Consider the following 18,735-nt stretch of genomic DNA (forward strand, 5'->3'; position numbering starts at 1 on the left):
CAGAAACACACAAACATGTTGTATTATAAGACATTGGGCAGCTGAGATTTAAGTGAAAATATAAAAATAAATATTTATTTAGCTTCATTGCGTTTCGTTTTGCTGCATTTCGTTTCGTATTGTGCTATTTCGTTTCGTTTCGTTTCGTTTTGCCCTAATACGTTTCTATGTCGTTTCGCACTTTACAGGTACCCGTTTTTAACGAAAATTCAATGTTTTTTATGCATGGCTAACAATCAATACTAATAATTTGTTTACGTTTGATATTTAAGACTTTTAACTTCCTCATTGGTGTAACAAACAACCTACATAAAAGGAATATGATTCAATTCAAACATTGTGCGTGTATTCTTATTATTTGTACATTTATTAATTCATTTGCCGATCAATATGTCAGTAAGTACTTTTATTATTGCCTAACATTTGTATTATCCATAAAGAAGAGCAGTTTTACATATGAGTTTCATAGGATAGAAATCCTCCATCATATTAATTAATATATTGTGGATTGAAAACATATCTATACAAACATGACAAAGTCTATGTAACTACTTGAAAATTAAGTTGATTTCAGAAACCTACAAAACAGACCAAAATTCATCTTTTATTTTGTATTTGAATGTCCCGAAAAACAATCAAAATCGTATGCATGTACATGTACATATGCACTTGCATACGGTCGACTGCTATCAAAAGCAACTCATATAAAAAAAAAATAATCAAAAAATCTTCATTCTTTATTCTTTATCTGTTTAAGTTCCAGTTTTATTTTGGAGAGGGTAAATTATCTATATCTCACAATTATAATCTTCATGATATGGGGCCGGTGCATATAGGACACCAGCAGTTTGAAATATCCTTATAATTTCATCCGCTTTTTCATATTAGTAATTGATTTAAAACATACATAACGTACAGATACAAATCAATTTTCTCCTGACAATAAATTATACTTTAAATACTTCAAGTTTGAAGTATGATAATAATTGAATAAGACGGAAAACATAAAACAGCTTAAAATACGCATTTGAAATATTATACCTGTTTTTTTTTACAATTTTAACATGGACGTTTTTCCCCATGTTTTCAATTTCCTGTAAGATATTATATTGTGTACAATGGTGAATAATTATTATTTAATTGTGTCGTTGTGTTAAATAGGGCATTAGCTACGACTAAATATACGAGATATGAAAAAATACGAATTTTGTTTGTTCATTATTCGTAAATGAAAGTAAAAAGGGAAATAATAATTCGCTTTTAAAAGCTAGCTTGAATCAATTTTGTAAAAAAATAGCTAAAAAACATTGCCTATGAATTATTCACTTACACGTGAGTAATTTGACCTCAATAAAAACGTATTCATGTTACATTTAATAGTTATCCCACGAGGACGCGGTGTGTCAGTGTAAGATCACCCCGATGACAGGAGGCCAGAGGGTGATCTAACACTGGCATTACAAGTCCGAATGGGATAACTATTTTACATCCCAGCTATTTTAGATTAGACGAAAAACCATTTACAATTCATAAAATCTAGTTCAGAAAGCCACACAACCATTATAATATACTTATATTACTGTATTATGTATACCCTTTATGACCCCGAACACGATGAGGCCACAATTAAAAAAATTTAAGTTTGCCCAAACCCTACCCAAAGGTTGAGACAGTGGGTAGGTAGGTAGGCATTTTCTTTTCTTTTTTCAAAAAGAGAAATTGAAGTATCGGGTGTTTATTAGTCTTCATGCCTATCTAATTAAAAAAAACTTCTTCAAATCAGGACAATAAAAGAATTTGAGTAGGCAGCTTTTTTCTGGGTAGGTAGCGTTTGGGGCAAACAAACCTATTCTTTTTTATGGCCTGAGTAGATATCAAACAATGTCAACTCTCCCCACTGGCCAATCGGCCCAGAATATATCGCCACTTTATAAAAAATCGCTCAACTCTTGTTTACCGACTCGCCCAACGTTTGAAAAAGTGTAAAATCAATTGAACAATCAGTTCTACAACTCACTTATTAACGAAAAGGGTTTAAACCCCACTGAATAAAGGTCTGCCAACTCGCCCCACTTATAAAAATGTCTTGCTTCCTTTAAGTATGTTAAATTAATGACAGATCGTATCCAGTCGTCCTGGTGTAGTGGTATGTGTCATGATATGCTAAAGGTCTCGAGTTCGAATCCCAGCATATATTGAAATCGAACGATAACCAACATTTTGTGCAACAGTTCTTTCTAAAGTTCTATTTGTCTTTATATACAACGTAGCAGATGTGAATAAAAAAAAAAGTTGATTTCCAATGAGATAACTATATACTACAGACTAAAGAATACCAGAGCGCAAATGCTGAAATGTATCGTCTGCTTCAGTTATGATAGTGTATTTGTTCAACGTGTGTAATATTAAGGGTTTTACTAGAATTGTCAAATACGCTTTAGATTGTCAATGGTTCATTAAAAAAGAGTTCAAGGTCAGATGAACCATGCAATACAGATCTCTACAAACATCCCGTGACACCAAATATAGGTGTTCCGATCCTCACAGTGCCTTAGAAACGGATATAAAATGTAAAAGTTAGGTTTGGTTAATAGACAACTTTCGAGTTCGATGCATTTGCGTCAAAAACTCTGGTTTTAGTGAACGTCATTTGTGCGTTTAGGGGCGTCGTCACTTCCGTTTCAATGTTGAGCGAGTGGTTGGAAAAATATAATTCTATATTGTACGAATTATTCAGGAAATTAAAATTTCAAAATTGACAATCAGCACTGCTGTCATTAGGGAATTGTCATTAAGTACCTACAGAACAACCATTATTTCTAGTTTATCCTGCACAATGACGATCACTAAGACGCTTGATGAACGTAAATAGTGCAGGGATACAGGCGATCCCCTCTATCTGGTAAATGACGTCATAAAGGCGCGCATAATTGACGAGTTTTTGCCGGTGACGGATGAACTCGAAAGTGGTCTATTAATTTGGAACATAAGGTCGAAAGTATATGAATCCTGACTGACAGCCAGACATAGACATCTTACTATCATTCAATATATCCAATACAATTGACGTTATATTGTGATGAACTTGGTTCACCTGTTTTATTTTACTAGTGTTCTTCTTCTTATTTCTTTTATCAAGCTGAAACATTGTTATACGAACTCGTTACAACTTTTGGTTTTGTTTTGTTTACATTGCTATGGATATTTATAATATTTAGAATCAGTAACGGACCGGTCGTGGTTAGCATACCCGGAAATATTCCGATCGGTAGTCGTAAACATAAGGGCCGTCATTCAAACGTTTTAGCATTAAGGGTTAGGTTATGTTAAACACTCATGAATAAGACATATGGTATCGTCCAAATTAAATGGTATGGTCCAAAACCTTAGTATATAAGCTGATGTGCTGTCAAAACAATTTAATTAAATTATTTAATGCCCAAAAAGGCGCAAGCCAGGGCCGACCGTGCAAGGGCTGTATAGCCAGTCAAGGTCGTTAAAAACTTCCATTTGTTGAACAAGGTCGCTAGTTGGATAATCCAAACGTCTAGAAGAAGTAAGAACTTCAAAGTAATAATTTTCACTTTATAATGATTAAATAGATTCTGAATAAGAATCTATCTGCGTACCTGAATAAGGTTGCAGGGGGATATTATAAGTGAAACATACGCACCGGGTAACAGGTGCATAGGCGACTGTGCGGTTATAGTGCACATACGGAACAGGCAGATAGTGCACTGGTAAACTTTGGTACGATACCCAGAAGTCACTACCCCGAGTACGTGACAATATATGAAACATGCAGACAGACATGTACATCATACACCACATATCGTGGCGCTATAGTATACAGGTATAAAATGCCAAACAACATAAAACGAGCATTGCCAAATGATGCATGATAATGAGGTCAATGCAGAAGTCAAAAATGTACACCTTCAATCATAACAACAGAGTTATCCTACAGCTTAAAGAATCTGCGATACGGACTTGACCAAAAAACTAAATCTTGATCCATGAAATGAGGCAAAGTCGAGGTCGGGTGAATCCTGTTTGACGGACATGTAGATTATAGGATCTTATATACAAAATGTAGTTATCCTATAACTCGTGATAAGTGAGTACTATACATGACAACAAAAACCTTCATCCTACAATCAGTCAACTATTATACAAATAACATGTTCACAAATGCATAAATAATAATTTGTTTGTATTATTTGTACTTGTATAAATAACATCTCCTGTTACCCAGCTTATATCTTTAGCAAGCGATGATATGGATTGTCATTATGAGTATCAGTTCATTTTTGGCTACTCTTCGAGTTCTTGTTGAACAACAGTTTCAAGTGCCGGGTGTAACTTACAGGATAATAGCAATATACATAAAATGATTTATCTATGTCAAATGGTACGGGGCGCCGAATGGGACTCTTGTGGTTTTGTACAAAATTCAATTCTGTCATAACAAAATCATTTTTGTCTTACAAAACTATGTGTTACAGACTTGTTTTATGAGAACTTCAATTTTGTGATGACAAAATTCATTTTTGTAGACAAAATTCAATTTTTTTTGTCATGACAAAAGTCAATTTTGTCAAAAAGGTATGCAAATATAAACTTATTTGCATTCAAAATTGACTTTTGTTACCTGATATGGAAATTAAAACACAAAAGTCAATTGTGCGAGACAAAATTGACATTTGTGAGACAAAATTGACTTTTGTGAGACAAAATTGACTTTTGTAAGACAAAATTGACTTTTGTGAGACAAAATTGACTTTTGTGAGACAAAATTCAATTTTGTCAATTTTGTCTCACAAATGTCAATTTTGTGTCACAAAAGTCGATTTTGTATGCAAATTAGTTCACAGAATCCAAACTAAACAAATTTCCATACAAAATTGACTTTTGTGAGACAAAACTCAATTTTGTGAGACAAAATTCAATTTTGTCAATTTTGTCTCACAAAAGTCAATTTTGTCTCACAAATGTCAATTTTGTCTCACAAAAGTCAATTTTGTCTCACAAAAGTCAATTTTGTCTCACAAAAGTCAATTTTGTCTCACAAAAGTCGATTTTGTATGCAAATTAGTTCACAGAATCCAAACTAAACAAATTTGCATACAAAATTGACTTTTGTCGCCCAATTTTCAAATTAGGTAACAAAAGTAATAAAGTCTGTGTTACAAAAATGAATTTTGTCATGACAAAAGTAACTTTTGTCCACTGAAATTTGTAGTATGCTACAAATTTTGTTAAACTGAACTAATTTTTGTTGAACAAAACTCACCGTAATTGGACATGCTTATATACTATATCTGCCCTTGAATTTTTATTTGATAACATATTTGTTCGCTTTGGAGATTCCGTATATCGTCAGGTTATCGGAATTCCAATGGGGACTAAATGTGCATCACTTATTGTGGACCTTTTTTTGTATTGCTATGAGTTACAATTTATGACAAAAATCAGCAAAGACCCATCGAAACAACATCTGATACATAAATTTAATAATACTTTTAAATATTTGGATTATACTTTGGCTCTCAACAATGACGACTTCAGTATGTATACTAAAGAAATTTGTCCTGTTGAACTTACTTTAAATAAAGCTAATACTAACATTGACCACTGCCCTTTCCTCAATCTTGATATCTATATCATTAACGGAAAGCTTTATACTAAAATTTATGATAAAAGAGATGATTTTCTTTCCTATCGTTAATTATCCATTTTAATGATGACGTTCCATTGTCACCATCTTCGATCTTACGGTGTTTATATAGCTCAACTTGTACGATTCGCTCGTGTATGTAACAATGTTTTAGATTTTAACGAGAGAAATTTCTGTATTACTGAAAAACTATTACACCAGGGTTTTCGATATCACAAACTAGTCAAAACATTTACTAAACTTTATCGGTACAAGGACATCATCATTCGTAAATATAGTTCAATATACAGACTTCTTATACGGTCATGTATTTCACACCCATTTTTTTTATGGAAATATTCTTTATAAAGCACAAAAATGTCAGTATTCACCCCAGAAACTAACAAAACCTTTAAATATACTTATTAAGAAGGGATATAGTTACGATACTGTTGTCAGATCATTAAAGATTGCATATTTTGGCGTTAATATTGATTTACTTATAGGGTCTTTGCATCCGAACTAAACACATTTATTTAAAAACCAGTTGTTAGCATGACACGGGTTATGTTCTTCTCATATATGTTATGATGGTATAATACTAAACTATAGGATATTGCCTGATATTCATATGATGAAGACTTAATCTTTCAATCAGTTTAATCGAAGTCTGGAGCTGGCATGTCAGTTAACTGCTAGTAGTCTGTTATTATTTATGTATTATTGTCATTTTGTTTATTTTCTTTGGTTACATCTTCTGACATCAGACTCAGACTCCTCTTAAACTGAATTTTAATGTGCGCATTGTTATGCGTTTACTTTTCTTCATTGGCTAGAGGTACTGGAGGGGGAGGGGGTTGAGATCTCATAAACATGTTTAACCCCGCCGCATTTTTGCGCCTGTCCCAAGTCAGGAGCCTCTGGCATTTGTAGGTGTTGTATTATTTTTAATTTTAGTTTCTTGTGTAGTTTCTTGTGTACGATTTAGAGTTTAATATGGCGTTCATTATCACTGAACTAGTATATACATTTGTTTAGGGCCAGGTGAAGGAATCCTCCGGGTGCAGGAATTTCTCGCTGCAGTGAAGAACTGTTGGTGATCTTCTGCTGTTGTCTGTTCTTTGGTCGGGTTGATGTCTCTTTGACACAAAGTCATTCCCCATATCCATTCTCAATTATATTTATATTTCATTCATTGAGGATCTTGGCCTATCTAGTTTTTCTCAATACCGATAACAAATATTAATTATCATATAACTGAAGAAGAATTTGAACGTCTTCGTATCACCAGATCTTGCACGATCCTTTTCACGATCTTCAAAAAAGCGGTACGTGATCTTTCGCGATCAGAAAAATCAATTTTGTGTAAATATTACCAAGTTTCAGATTATATTTATACAAAATAACTATGAGAACATCGGTTCATTCAAATAGAATGCTCTTACTCGGATAAAAGTAGTTTATTTTTTTTCGAATTTTTGAAAAAAATCATGTTTGTTTACATTTTTTATGTCATTGAAATGTCGAGAAGCAATCTGCCTTTTATTGTTTTGTAAAAACTATATACTTTTAAAACTTGATTTTCTAAAATACTGATCATAATGTTGAACCATTTTGACAGACAGTTTTATTTTGTTGTAAATTTGTTTGTGTAATTAATTAAATTCGATTATATAATGACCTTTCATATGTCTTCTCGATTGAATGACCTTCACGATCCGGTACCAGAGCTTTCAAGATCGTCTCTCAATACTTGACCACCGTTAGATATTCTTTCACGATAATTTTTTTCGTTAAACCGAATGACACCCGTGATGTCACCACTGAAAGTGAAACAAGGATAAACCATTTGTTTCACTGAATCAATCCACAAAAAAATCATTCTTTTAGGGTGAAAATCGTGAATATAATATGTTTAAGTCGATATGAAATAAAACACAAAAAACATATAATTGCACGTGTTCACTATAAAAAAATATTAAATTGGGTCAAATCACTGAACATGAATATGACAGATAATACAATGTACCTTTAAAGGGCATACGCTGTCAAATTCATGTTCACCGATTTAAATCTTGTATTTTATTTATAACATAATAAAACGTATATCCAAATTGCAAAAGCTCGATATTATGTTGTGTTTTTTTTAAGTCTAAATGTCATCCAATTATTTATCGAGATGACCCCTGAGGTTTGTCGACCATCATATAACCCCGGCCGCATAATCTTAAGTATGAATAAGTAAATAAATCTAAAAAAAAAAAAAAATAAAGAAAAATTTAACATGCGCAGTTGGATTTCATTTTATAGATTAAAAATATTGAAATCATGGTGTTTACCTGTATAAAAAAAGATTAACCAGTGAACTAAATACTACACTCTTGTTTAAATTTCAATGTTGACAGTCTTTGCCTTTAATAGATGAACACGCCTAATACATGAGTAACGCATTTCCAGCTAGGCGATTACATTTATTAAGGTAATACGAATATTCAACAAGGTGAAATTAGTTATTGACTTGCAACTCTATAAGACATCAGCAATGTTTATTTGACTGTTTGACTTGTCCGAAGTTAAAGAAACATGTCACCCTGCCAAGAGGTAGAATAATCTGATTTATCATGACTCAAATTTTCGTCTATATATAGTCATGGGCTATGTATGGCCTTACCCTTTTACCTAAAGACTAAAACATGTTAAAACAACGAGTATCTTATTATTTCGCCTTTTTATTATGTAAGGGCACATTAAATTTTATTTCTTAATTTGTAAAATGCAATTTCTTACTTTGTAACATGTATTTTCTACATTAGTTGTATACATTTCTGTATTTCTTGATTTGTGAAATGTTACTTCTTTTTCGTCTAGTTCTAGTTCCCTTCCTCATCTAATTATAGAATTTATAGAACATAATATAAAAATTGATTGTTTGTTAATTAAAAAAATATGTATTTGATTTAAGGTTCATGCAGGGAATTCTACAAAAGAGACAGTACTAATCCAAGCGGAAAATATGTAATTTATCAAAACGGCAATTCCATCAAAGTATATTGCTCCTTTGAAGAAGAGTGGATATACACCTACATTTCAAAAGATTCTTACAACACGTCAGTTGATATTTCAAAATTGTACTCAACCAGGGATTTTGCCAAATTACGAATTCTCTTTAGCAACGGTACTCAAAAAGAAGTTATCGTAGAAAATTTGTTACAGTTTCAAAACAGTTCTAGCCTATACTTTGGATATAACAACAACACTTCTTACCAAGGTCCGCAACGGGTAAATGCAGATATGATGGAACCATATTTATTTCTTGGATTTTTACCAGAAAGTCTGACAAAGAAAAACAATACTCAGGGGTACCGTGCTGCAAAACACGATTTCACCTTTAAAAACTGTGATGCCAATCCAAATAGTTATATAACCTTCTACTATAATCCAAATAAAACATATCCTGGTAGAGTTGGTAGTAGTAGTACCTTTATGAACGGTTGGATTACTCGCTCTTCTACATTAAACAGCAGTAAACATATGGGGAATGAATTCTTTTTTGATTTTGAAATGCATATGGGAGGTTGTGGTGGATTCATGACGTCATATTCTGTGAAAAATATCAGCGCAGCCTTAGGATTACCTGTTTGTACGTATAAATAGAACTCAGATAAGATATATACGAAAACTTATTGGTTCCAAATATGTATAGTTTAAAATGCGTCCATCTATATCTATTATTTAAAAAACGTATAAATGAAACAATCTTCTCTGCCTCGTTCCGTCCAACCCACCTTAATAGATGTTTGCGTTATGATATGCATTTGTAGTTGTACACAAAAAATGCCAAAAAATACTAAATTGTATTTGTAAAAACTGATTCCTGGTATATCATCGGCCGGTTTATAATTTAATATGCCAAACATTCTGTTTTTCTTAACAAGAAAAATCGAACCAAATCGACTAAAGAAAATTAAAATGAACTTTAATTATTTGAATTTTCAAATGACTTTCAACTCTTTGACCATGTTGACAGTGAAAAAGATGTACCCTTTTTACATTGCTTTTGCATGTATAAATAATGTATCTAAATCGGTACAATTACAGATAAAACAAGAAAAACTGGTATCTACAGACATAAGACCGCAACAACATGTATGTGAATATCATTGACAAACTCTCAAAGATCAGATTTTTTTTGGCCATTTCTTAAAGCAAAAACGTGAAATAAAGAACTATACATATCATAAAACATACAATTTATTCACCGAATGCTTAGAAGCAGGAAGAATGCGACGTCCTGTCAATAGTACTATATTTCGAGCTGAGTACATATAATTTATGTTTCGAGAAAATAACGAGTGTTCTTATTATACTGCAACTCTTTAGAGCTATTTCAAGTGAAACATTGTTGGGTAAAAACCGACAAATTCGTATTTGAGGATGGGTAGAATTTGAGGCAATTCTTAAATTTTGTAGATAAAGACTTTACACAGACATCACTAACTGTAAAATCGACGGTGCCCACTACGGGTAAATATCTCATATTATTAGAATTTTCATTATTTATAAAAATGAATGATTGTTATTGTGCGCTTTAAATGTTCTTATCAAAATAAAACCACTATGATATGATACTTTATAACAAATTTTACCCTGACACTAATTAATGTATTTGTTGTAAGAGACAATAATAAAAAAAATCAGCCAACAAAAAAACCCAAATGCCTAAATAGCCTAGCTGAATTTAAACGGAATGAAACGACGAAAGCGAAAACAGCAGTTCAGTACTAAGTACTAACCGAAAACAAATCTGAACATGGATGCTCATGTAGTTCTAGTTATAAGTTGCTGATCTAATAGTAGCACCAATCGGGTTGATTAAGGTAAGTACATTTTCATTAGTATTTTAAGTAGTCAAACAACAAAGTGTGAACATTTGCGTGTTAAATGACTTGGCATTGATACTCTTAAAACCATGATGTCGTCCGTGAAACTTTCAAAAACGATAAATGAATACCTTCAGGAACATCTGTTTTAATAGGATCCTTATTAGCATCTTTGCCCTGTAAAGGGAATCATGATTGGAAATGGAAGCCCTGGAAGATAGAATCATACACATTTAAGTGAGCTTAATATGGAGATGCTACATGATTATGGCAGTTGTTTTCTATTCGTTTTGTAAGTTGGTTGATAAAGAAGTTTAACAATTATCAACTTATTATTTCTAATGGACTTACCATCAACGGACCCTCATTATAAATTTTAGATAAAAATCCAATGTTGGAATTACTTTTAAAATGATACTGTTCGGTCATCGGCAAACGGAAGAACTTTTCTTTTTCCTTTTCATATCACATTTCGAAATCAATTTTAAAAGAAATAAATCAAAGAATAAGTTATACGTCCATTTTTATAATAAAAAATGTTATTCATATAGCAAGAGCATGACAAGACCGTAAGCTGTAATCATAACATGTTACTATCGTAGTGGAATCTGAGTATGATCTTATCAGGAGCATACAAAGGTCATGGTATGAATGTGAAAACTATGAAATATTCAAGCCCACGATACCACGATCTCATTTTTATATTTGTAGTTTGATCTTAATAGTCTTGGTCTAGTGTTACGGGGTTAATGAATCAAGACTGCGAAGCCAAGCTTGTATGCAAATATCATTGACACGCTCTAAACAATGAGAACATTTTAGCAGCTTAGAGTTTCGCATTTTAAGTTGAAAGTTTGAAGCCGTAAAGAAATACGAAAGGAAAATATTACTTAATCCTCTTCGTGCTTTGATGCACATAAGGCCGACACTAGCTCTCTCCATAACACTATGTCTTATGCTTTCTTCTCTACCTCTCGCCAGGACATCCCAACCTCCTTCATCACGCTTTCCACTGTTTCTTTTGGTCTTCCCCTTTTCCTCTTTCCAGTTGGAGTCCACCTCGGTGACACTATAGCGATGTTTGCTGGTTCCTTCCTTAGGACATGGCCTATCCATTTCCATCTTCTTGTTTTTATTTCATCTCTTATGTATCTTTGTGCTGTCAGTTTGAATAGTTCCTGATTTGATATTTTGTTTGACCAAAAGATTTTGCATATTCTTCTCAGCAGGTATTGTGGAATGCAGCCAGTTTGTTGAAGTCAGTTTGTATAATTCTCCAACATTCTGAGCCATAAAGCAGTACATATTTGACATTGCTGTTATAGATGTTCTAGCCTTACTCAGTCTTGCTCTGATGTCTTTGGTGGTCCCATTATCACTGCTTATTACGCTGCCTAGGTATATAAAGTCTTCTCTTTCCTCGATGTTGAAAGATCCAATCTTTATTGAAATTTCATTTGATTGGTCGTTGATTGACATGACTTTCCTTTTCTCGATGTTAATTTTGAGCCCACGTTTGTTTGTATTCAGAAAAAATAATATAAAGATAGAATAATTATACAAAACAAACGATTAATTTGAGAATCATTTGAAGAAGGCTTTGAAGCAGATAGAATGCGAGGCCCTGGCGATAATTTCTATACCTTGTCGAGCTTAGTACATACATATAACAATGTATATTTCGAGACAATGTTTGGGTTGTTCCCTTTATACTGCAACTCTTAAGAGTTGTTCAAATGGAAATATTTTTAGGTAACGTCTCAAATAAGAGGCGTTAGTGACCGTCGATAAAAAAGGTAATCAAAACGTTGCAGCGCAAATAACACAATTGTAGTATAAATATAGAATATCAAAACCAATTTGACCCGGATACTTTTATTTTGTATTTGTTGGAAAGAAGAACATAAAAAAAAATCAAAGACAAAAGCATGACAGAACTGTAAACTAAACGAAAAAATAAAACAATCCACTAAGCACTTCACAAACAAACGAGGAAATCAGAGCATTTTGACCCAACAAAAAATAACAAGTGCACATGGATGCTCATATGGTTAAAGTTATAAGTTACTGTTCTTATAGTAGCACCAATCGTTTTGATTATGGTTAGTAAATATTCGATATTAAGTAGCCTTCTGTACTGTAACAAACAGCAAAGTGGGAACACAGTGGGTAGTATTCTGTGTTAATTACCTTGAACATTGATACCATACAAACAATGATGTGTGTTAATAGGTTCTTTTAAAGTTGCTTTGCTCTATCAAGGAAATCATGATAGAAACGAAAGTCCTCGACGATTGTTTTATGTGCATACTATGTGTGCTAAATATGGAGGTACTAAAATGTACGACAGTTATTTTCAATTCGTTCAGTTGATTGATATAGTCTAACGTTTAATTTTGTCAGTTTTTGAGAAAGACATCTTTAAGCCGTCAATTCTCTATGTGGCTGGCCAATTTTCCAAGCCTTTCACTTTACTTATTTTGTTTTTATAGTTGTTGAAAAGACCATAAAATTTGATACTGAATTGATGAGAAATAGACAAGGACGCCTCCGGGTGCGGGAATATTTCGCTACATTGAAGACCTGTTGGTGACCTTCTGCTGTTGTTTTTTCTATGGTCGGGTTGTTGTCTCTTTGGCACATTCCCCATTTCCATTCTCAATTTTACACACGAACAGATAAATTTTAAACACTTATTTACACATTTGCCTTCTGTTTCTCGTGAAATTATCTAAATCTTGAGCTCTACTTTACATTATTTAAGATTCTTTACAATCCGGAAAAATCAGTATTACGAAATATTCTAAATATATCTAACCTGACTTGACGTCATGATTAGAATTCCACATTAGGTAGAAGCGGTGATATCCTTTACACATTATTAAAATCATTCACAGAAATCATGTACGATTTAGAAATCGGTATTTGTTTATTCAAAAACATAATTATGTTTGGTGTAGAAGATTCAAACAACTTATATTTATCAAAAAACTTTGATTTGTAGGTCCGACCCTGGTCTTTATTATCAAAAAACATGTTGAGTTCCTTTGTAAGTGTTTTAAATTGTCCTTGTATCGTTGATTTTTATGTATTAACGGCAACTAAGCATTTGGCATAACACACTTTATCAAATTATACGATGTGTCTGTGACAGGAGAATTAGTTATAAGCGGTTTGATACGAAACGAGCAAATTTAAGTCGAAATATTTCCCATACCAAGAAGAATAAACAGTTCAAAAGGAGCTTTATTTTAAATTCGACAGTCAATGTGTGTAAGAAGCAAACATTTACGAACCTTATATATTCCAAATACAATGTACAACGATGATAAACCGGACTGACAAAGAGCAATGTAACGGTATGTCCATATATGAAGTCCAAAAATATGAACGAACTTAAGTAATATTCAATATTGATCAACAAAAGTTAACCCCGTATAACATATTCTCTTTTTTACAGACGCAGTTGTAGTAAATAATGCAACATCTTCACCGTCTACAAATGAAGACAGTAATGAAATAGGTACTAGTAATGCGTAGTAGTGACAAATGTTGTTGTTGACTTTCAAGTCTCAATTAATGTTTTAAACCGAAGGCATACTTTACGGAATCGTATAACAGGGCCATCCGTTTTATAATTTTTTTCAAAGAAATTGTCGACGATAATCTTAGAATTTAGATGGTTCAATTATGTATACAGATCAAATTTAATTCAATTGAATCGTTCTATAACAAAATCTGTATAACATTGACTTCTGAAAAATTAGTCTATTTTATTAGTGAAAATAACGTAAATTTCGAGATATGTCCGAATGCCGTCACAAAATACTATAAGTCAGAATATATCAGCTAGATATAAAATAAGTAAATATGGTAATATTACCAAGGAGACAAAAGAGGGACCAAAGATACCGGAGGGACAGTCAAACTTATAAATCGAAAATAAACTGACAACGCTATGGCTAAAAATGAAAAAGACAAACAGACAAACAATAGTACACATGACACAACATAGAAAACTAAAGAATAAGCAATACGAACCCCACCAAAAACTAGGGGTGATCTCAGGTGCTCCGGAAGGATAAGCAGATCCTGTTCCACATGTGGCACCCGTCGTCTTGCTTATGTGAAAACAAATCCGGTAAATAGTCTAATTCGTTAGGTCACATTCATGAAAGGGAAGGGGATTGTAGTTACGATGTAAGAGGAACATATCCGATATCATTTGTGAAACGGTTATTCCATAACGGTCAACCAACTCGTGATGGCGTACGTAAAATTTACGAAGGGATGATTTCAACCTCACCATTTGGAACTCTTGGTTTAATGAGACAACTGTCCAACAGAAACCAAAGGACATATGATAACAACTAAAGATTACCGTACTGACTTCAACAATTAGCAAAGCCCGTACCCCATAAGCAGCTATGAAAGGCGCCAAATAAACTAATGCAAAACAATTTAAACGAAAAAACGAATGGTCTAATTTATTTACAAAAAGGGTCCTTTAATGTTCGTAGGAGTGTTTTAAAAATAGTGAGCACTTCTTTGACAGCATGATTTATGTACAAAACAATGAACGAAAATTATGTTTGATATTCAACAACCACTGAACCACAGCATCTTGACTTGTTGCTTCATTTTGGGACCACATACAGAATGTGGCGACAGAAACTAGTTTACTGGCGCCAACCCGCTACCTATACAAACCTTGGACTCTAATGAAAATCAATTGAAAAGGTCTTAAATCATCAGATCGAAACAAAGCATAAAAATATGTAACCAAAAAACATTCAAGACGTGACAATGTATTTCTACTAGGGATGGCAACGAGTACTTGAGTACAGTTTTAGTACTCGGATACTCGTTTGCCCGTTATACATCTGGAGATATTTCTCTTCACATTTCCACTCTCTTTAGTTCCGTTGAAATATCCCCTTCGTAATACTAAATAAAATCAATACATACTAACATGAATATGTTTATCTGAGGCTACTATTTGGTATAGTAGTACCAGCAACGTGTCTTCCCTTTCTTCCAAGGGAATGTTTTCACGTGCACAACTAGTTACAAAAAAATAATAAAAAAAAGTCAGTCATTCGTCTGAAATTGTTGACCAGATCATATTCTAAACAAGAACAAAATCAAAGTGACCTGCGGTAAACCCTACGCAACTGATTAGAGACATTTTTAACGGTGTTTGTACACGGATCAACACTTTCATGGATAAATTATCAACGCATCATAAGCCGTAAAAACTTACCTTTGTTTGTTATTCAAGACTTCTATGTAAATGTGATTGGTATGAGATGTACAATTAAATTAATTTAATTACTCTGTTTTGGGAACTATAATTGTATAATTTACAATTTAAAGATATGCGAAAGTACGAAATTCAAACCCAAAAGTCGAAAATGCACTGACAACATCATTGCTAAAAAAAAGTCAGACAAATGATAGTGCACAAAAAAAAAACAACAACACAGAAAAGTAAGACTGAGCAACACGAAAAATGCACAAGTAATTTGAAGTCCAATATTGTTGTTGACAAATTAATGAACAAGTCGTATTACACAAAATACCAACTCTTCAGGAACAGATGATACTTATATTGTCTACCGTTTGTCGGACTTTATTGCAATTTCATTCATGAACACGTACACAAAAAATAATTGCTATTATGATAGATTATTTAGAGAAACGGCAATCGGTAATTCATTATTTAATTGACACAAAAAAAAAACAACCGGAGGACCATTCTATGTTCGTTGTTCATTTGTCTTTCGTTTATATGTTTAAGGTAATAACAAAACCACTGCATCCGACCTAAAGTCTACACTTTTCAATAAACGTTTAAGATTCATCCGAGTACTCGCGAGTATCCGAGTATCATGACCGAGTATCCGAGTATTAGATTTCAGATCTTTTGACATCCCTAACTCCTACATGCCAACAACAAAAACATTAAGTACAGTACAGTACGAGAGTATTCGCAGTTACTGAATTCGCTAATCGCGTTAACACACTCCTCTTTTATTTAATTCGAATGGAATTCAAGGCTAATACGCATTATCAATGCATTTTCGTTAATACGAATCAATTAACTTGTATTTATTCGAATTAAACGGTGGTATGCACACATTCTAAATTGTATTTCGAATAACAATGTTATTATTCAATCGATTATGCGAATTTAACTTAACATCGTTAGGACAGTAAAGCGAATTTGACGCGCATTGCAATTCGCATTACAGCTTACGCGAGGACGTAATACGTTTCGAATGTAAATTAAACTACATTTATTTTGTAATTTGAATTACGTGTAAACGCAGTTGGAGTTCCTTATTCAATGTTAAGATAGAGGCATCGACAGATCATAGAACCGTGGACAATTATATTTAATTCGGTGTAAATTTTCATAAACATAGATACAAATAGCAAAGTAAGGTGACAATTAGAAAAGGAAAGATAAGAAAGCTGTTTACTTATTTCATTATAATGATTAATGTTCTATTTCTTTTGCTGTATTTTTTTTTTCATTTTGGTCTCTTGTGGAGAGTTGTCTCATTGGCAATCAAACCACATTTTCTTTATTTACATAATATTTAGCTTAAATATTTTTGAACTTTATTTCAGGAATGGTTATTGGACTTGTTGTGGGTCTGGTATTGGTTATAGTTGTTCTGGTTGTAAATTTTATATTCATTCGAAGGTATTGTAATTTACATGAAAAAAAACAACTTAAAAATTCAATAGATTACATTTCTACGATTAAAACATTTAATTGTATCATGTAGTCACTTCATAATCTATTTAATATAGGTAAATTATTTGTTCTTTCACCAATATAAAAAGTTGAAAAAAACACTTAATGTGAAAAGTAAAAAGGAATAATTAAATCACATCACAATATTCTCCAATTGTCATGTTTGTTAGCATGTATTAACAAACGAAAAAGGTAGTTTTACGATAGAGTTTGTTCAATCATAATAATTTTAAAACAATACGCTTATTTTCAAATATTAAAGGTGTTTTGGATCGAGCAAATTTAAAGAACCAAAGGATTGTTATACTAGATCTCAAAATATTGAAATGGCACGTGGGACTGGCCACCCCAACAATACGTACTTGGATTTAAATAAGACCACTACCGATTATCCATACCAAAACCTCACAAACAGTGAAGTTTCTGGTAGAAAACAAGATTTAAATTATGATTATGCTACTGTTGAACCATCTACTGAACAAGGTTATATTTCTGAGATGATATCTAAAGATGCTGCTTCAAACAACTACTTAGTTTTAGATCCAAATATAACGGGTTACAACAGATCTGAAGATAAAACCAAAACTGATCAATATGAACTTGCCCAACCAATCAATACGAGTCGGGAAAAAACTAGCTTTGATAACACAACATATATAACGGATGATACATATGGTCTTTCTGAGGAAGGGGTGTATGATTCATCACGTGACAATCGACATAAAGAATCTACAAGCAACATTTACAGTCATACTGTCGATACGGTATATGATTCTTCAAGTCGTTCCAAGTCGGATTCAGAAAAACAAGACACGTACGATCATTGCACTGGAAGGAAAACTGAAGACGAGTATGATATTTCAAAATGTTCTTAACTATTTAAATCAAATAGAATATGTACTTTGTAAAATTTCTATCAATCATTATAATCTTTGAAAAAGTCTTTCCTGTAACAGTTGGTATTAATGAAATTACAATTTATCTGAACAAATGTGGTCATTACTTATTATTCATTATTGCCTTATGTCAGATATAAGAGGGGCGAACGATACCAAAGGAACAGTCAAACTCATAAATCGAAAATAAATTGACAACGTCATGGCTAAAAATGAAAAAGGCAAACTGACAAATAATAGTACACAAAAAACAACATAGAAAACTAAAGACTGAGCAACACGAACCCCAACAAAAACTTGGGATGATCTCTGGTGCTCAGGAAGGGTAAGCAGATGTTGCTCCACATTTGGCGAATGTTACAGTACTCATAATCTCAGAAAGTGACAAGTTTAGAATGACAAATCAAAAACGCTCTCGAAAAAAAGAATAATTTGTTGTGATGATAAGTCTAATAGAAGAATAGATTCAGCAACAACGGTAAAGAAGAAAACACAAAAAAAGTGTTAAGATGAATAAAAAATTATTTCGCAAAAACT

The 18,735-nt window shown here is 32.7% G+C and overlaps 1 protein-coding gene across 1 annotated transcript; it reads left to right on the top strand.

Moving 5' to 3' along the window:
- The first annotated feature begins 271 nt into the window (after positions 1–271).
- Positions 272–18,296, top strand: LOC143044972 (uncharacterized). Its single transcript, XM_076217250.1, has 6 exons — positions 272–396; positions 8,619–9,296; positions 10,127–10,180; positions 13,997–14,059; positions 17,173–17,248; positions 17,565–18,296. The coding sequence occupies exons 1-6, from the start codon at positions 321–323 to the stop codon at positions 18,175–18,177; spliced, it is 1,560 nt and encodes a 519-aa protein (XP_076073365.1). The 5' UTR covers positions 272–320; the 3' UTR covers positions 18,178–18,296.
- The last annotated feature ends 439 nt before the right edge of the window (positions 18,297–18,735 follow it).

The sequence above is a fragment of the Mytilus galloprovincialis genome, chromosome 9 (assembly GCF_965363235.1).
Source record: "Mytilus galloprovincialis chromosome 9, xbMytGall1.hap1.1, whole genome shotgun sequence".
In the NCBI taxonomy this organism is placed as follows: Eukaryota; Metazoa; Mollusca; class Bivalvia; order Mytilida; family Mytilidae; genus Mytilus; species Mytilus galloprovincialis.

What these genes read in the sequence shown, in the direction of transcription:
- LOC143044972 (XM_076217250.1), top strand. Translation starts at nt 321, where the DNA reads ATGATTCAATTCAAACATTGTGCGTGTATTCTTATTATTTGTACATTT. An exon ending in AGCCTTAGGATTACCTGTTT is followed by an intron (nt 9,297 to 10,126) that starts GTACGTATAAAT and finishes TAAATTTTGTAG; the next exon opens with ATAAAGACTTTACACAGACA. An exon ending in TGAAGACAGTAATGAAATAG is followed by an intron (nt 14,060 to 17,172) that starts GTACTAGTAATG and finishes ACTTTATTTCAG; the next exon opens with GAATGGTTATTGGACTTGTT.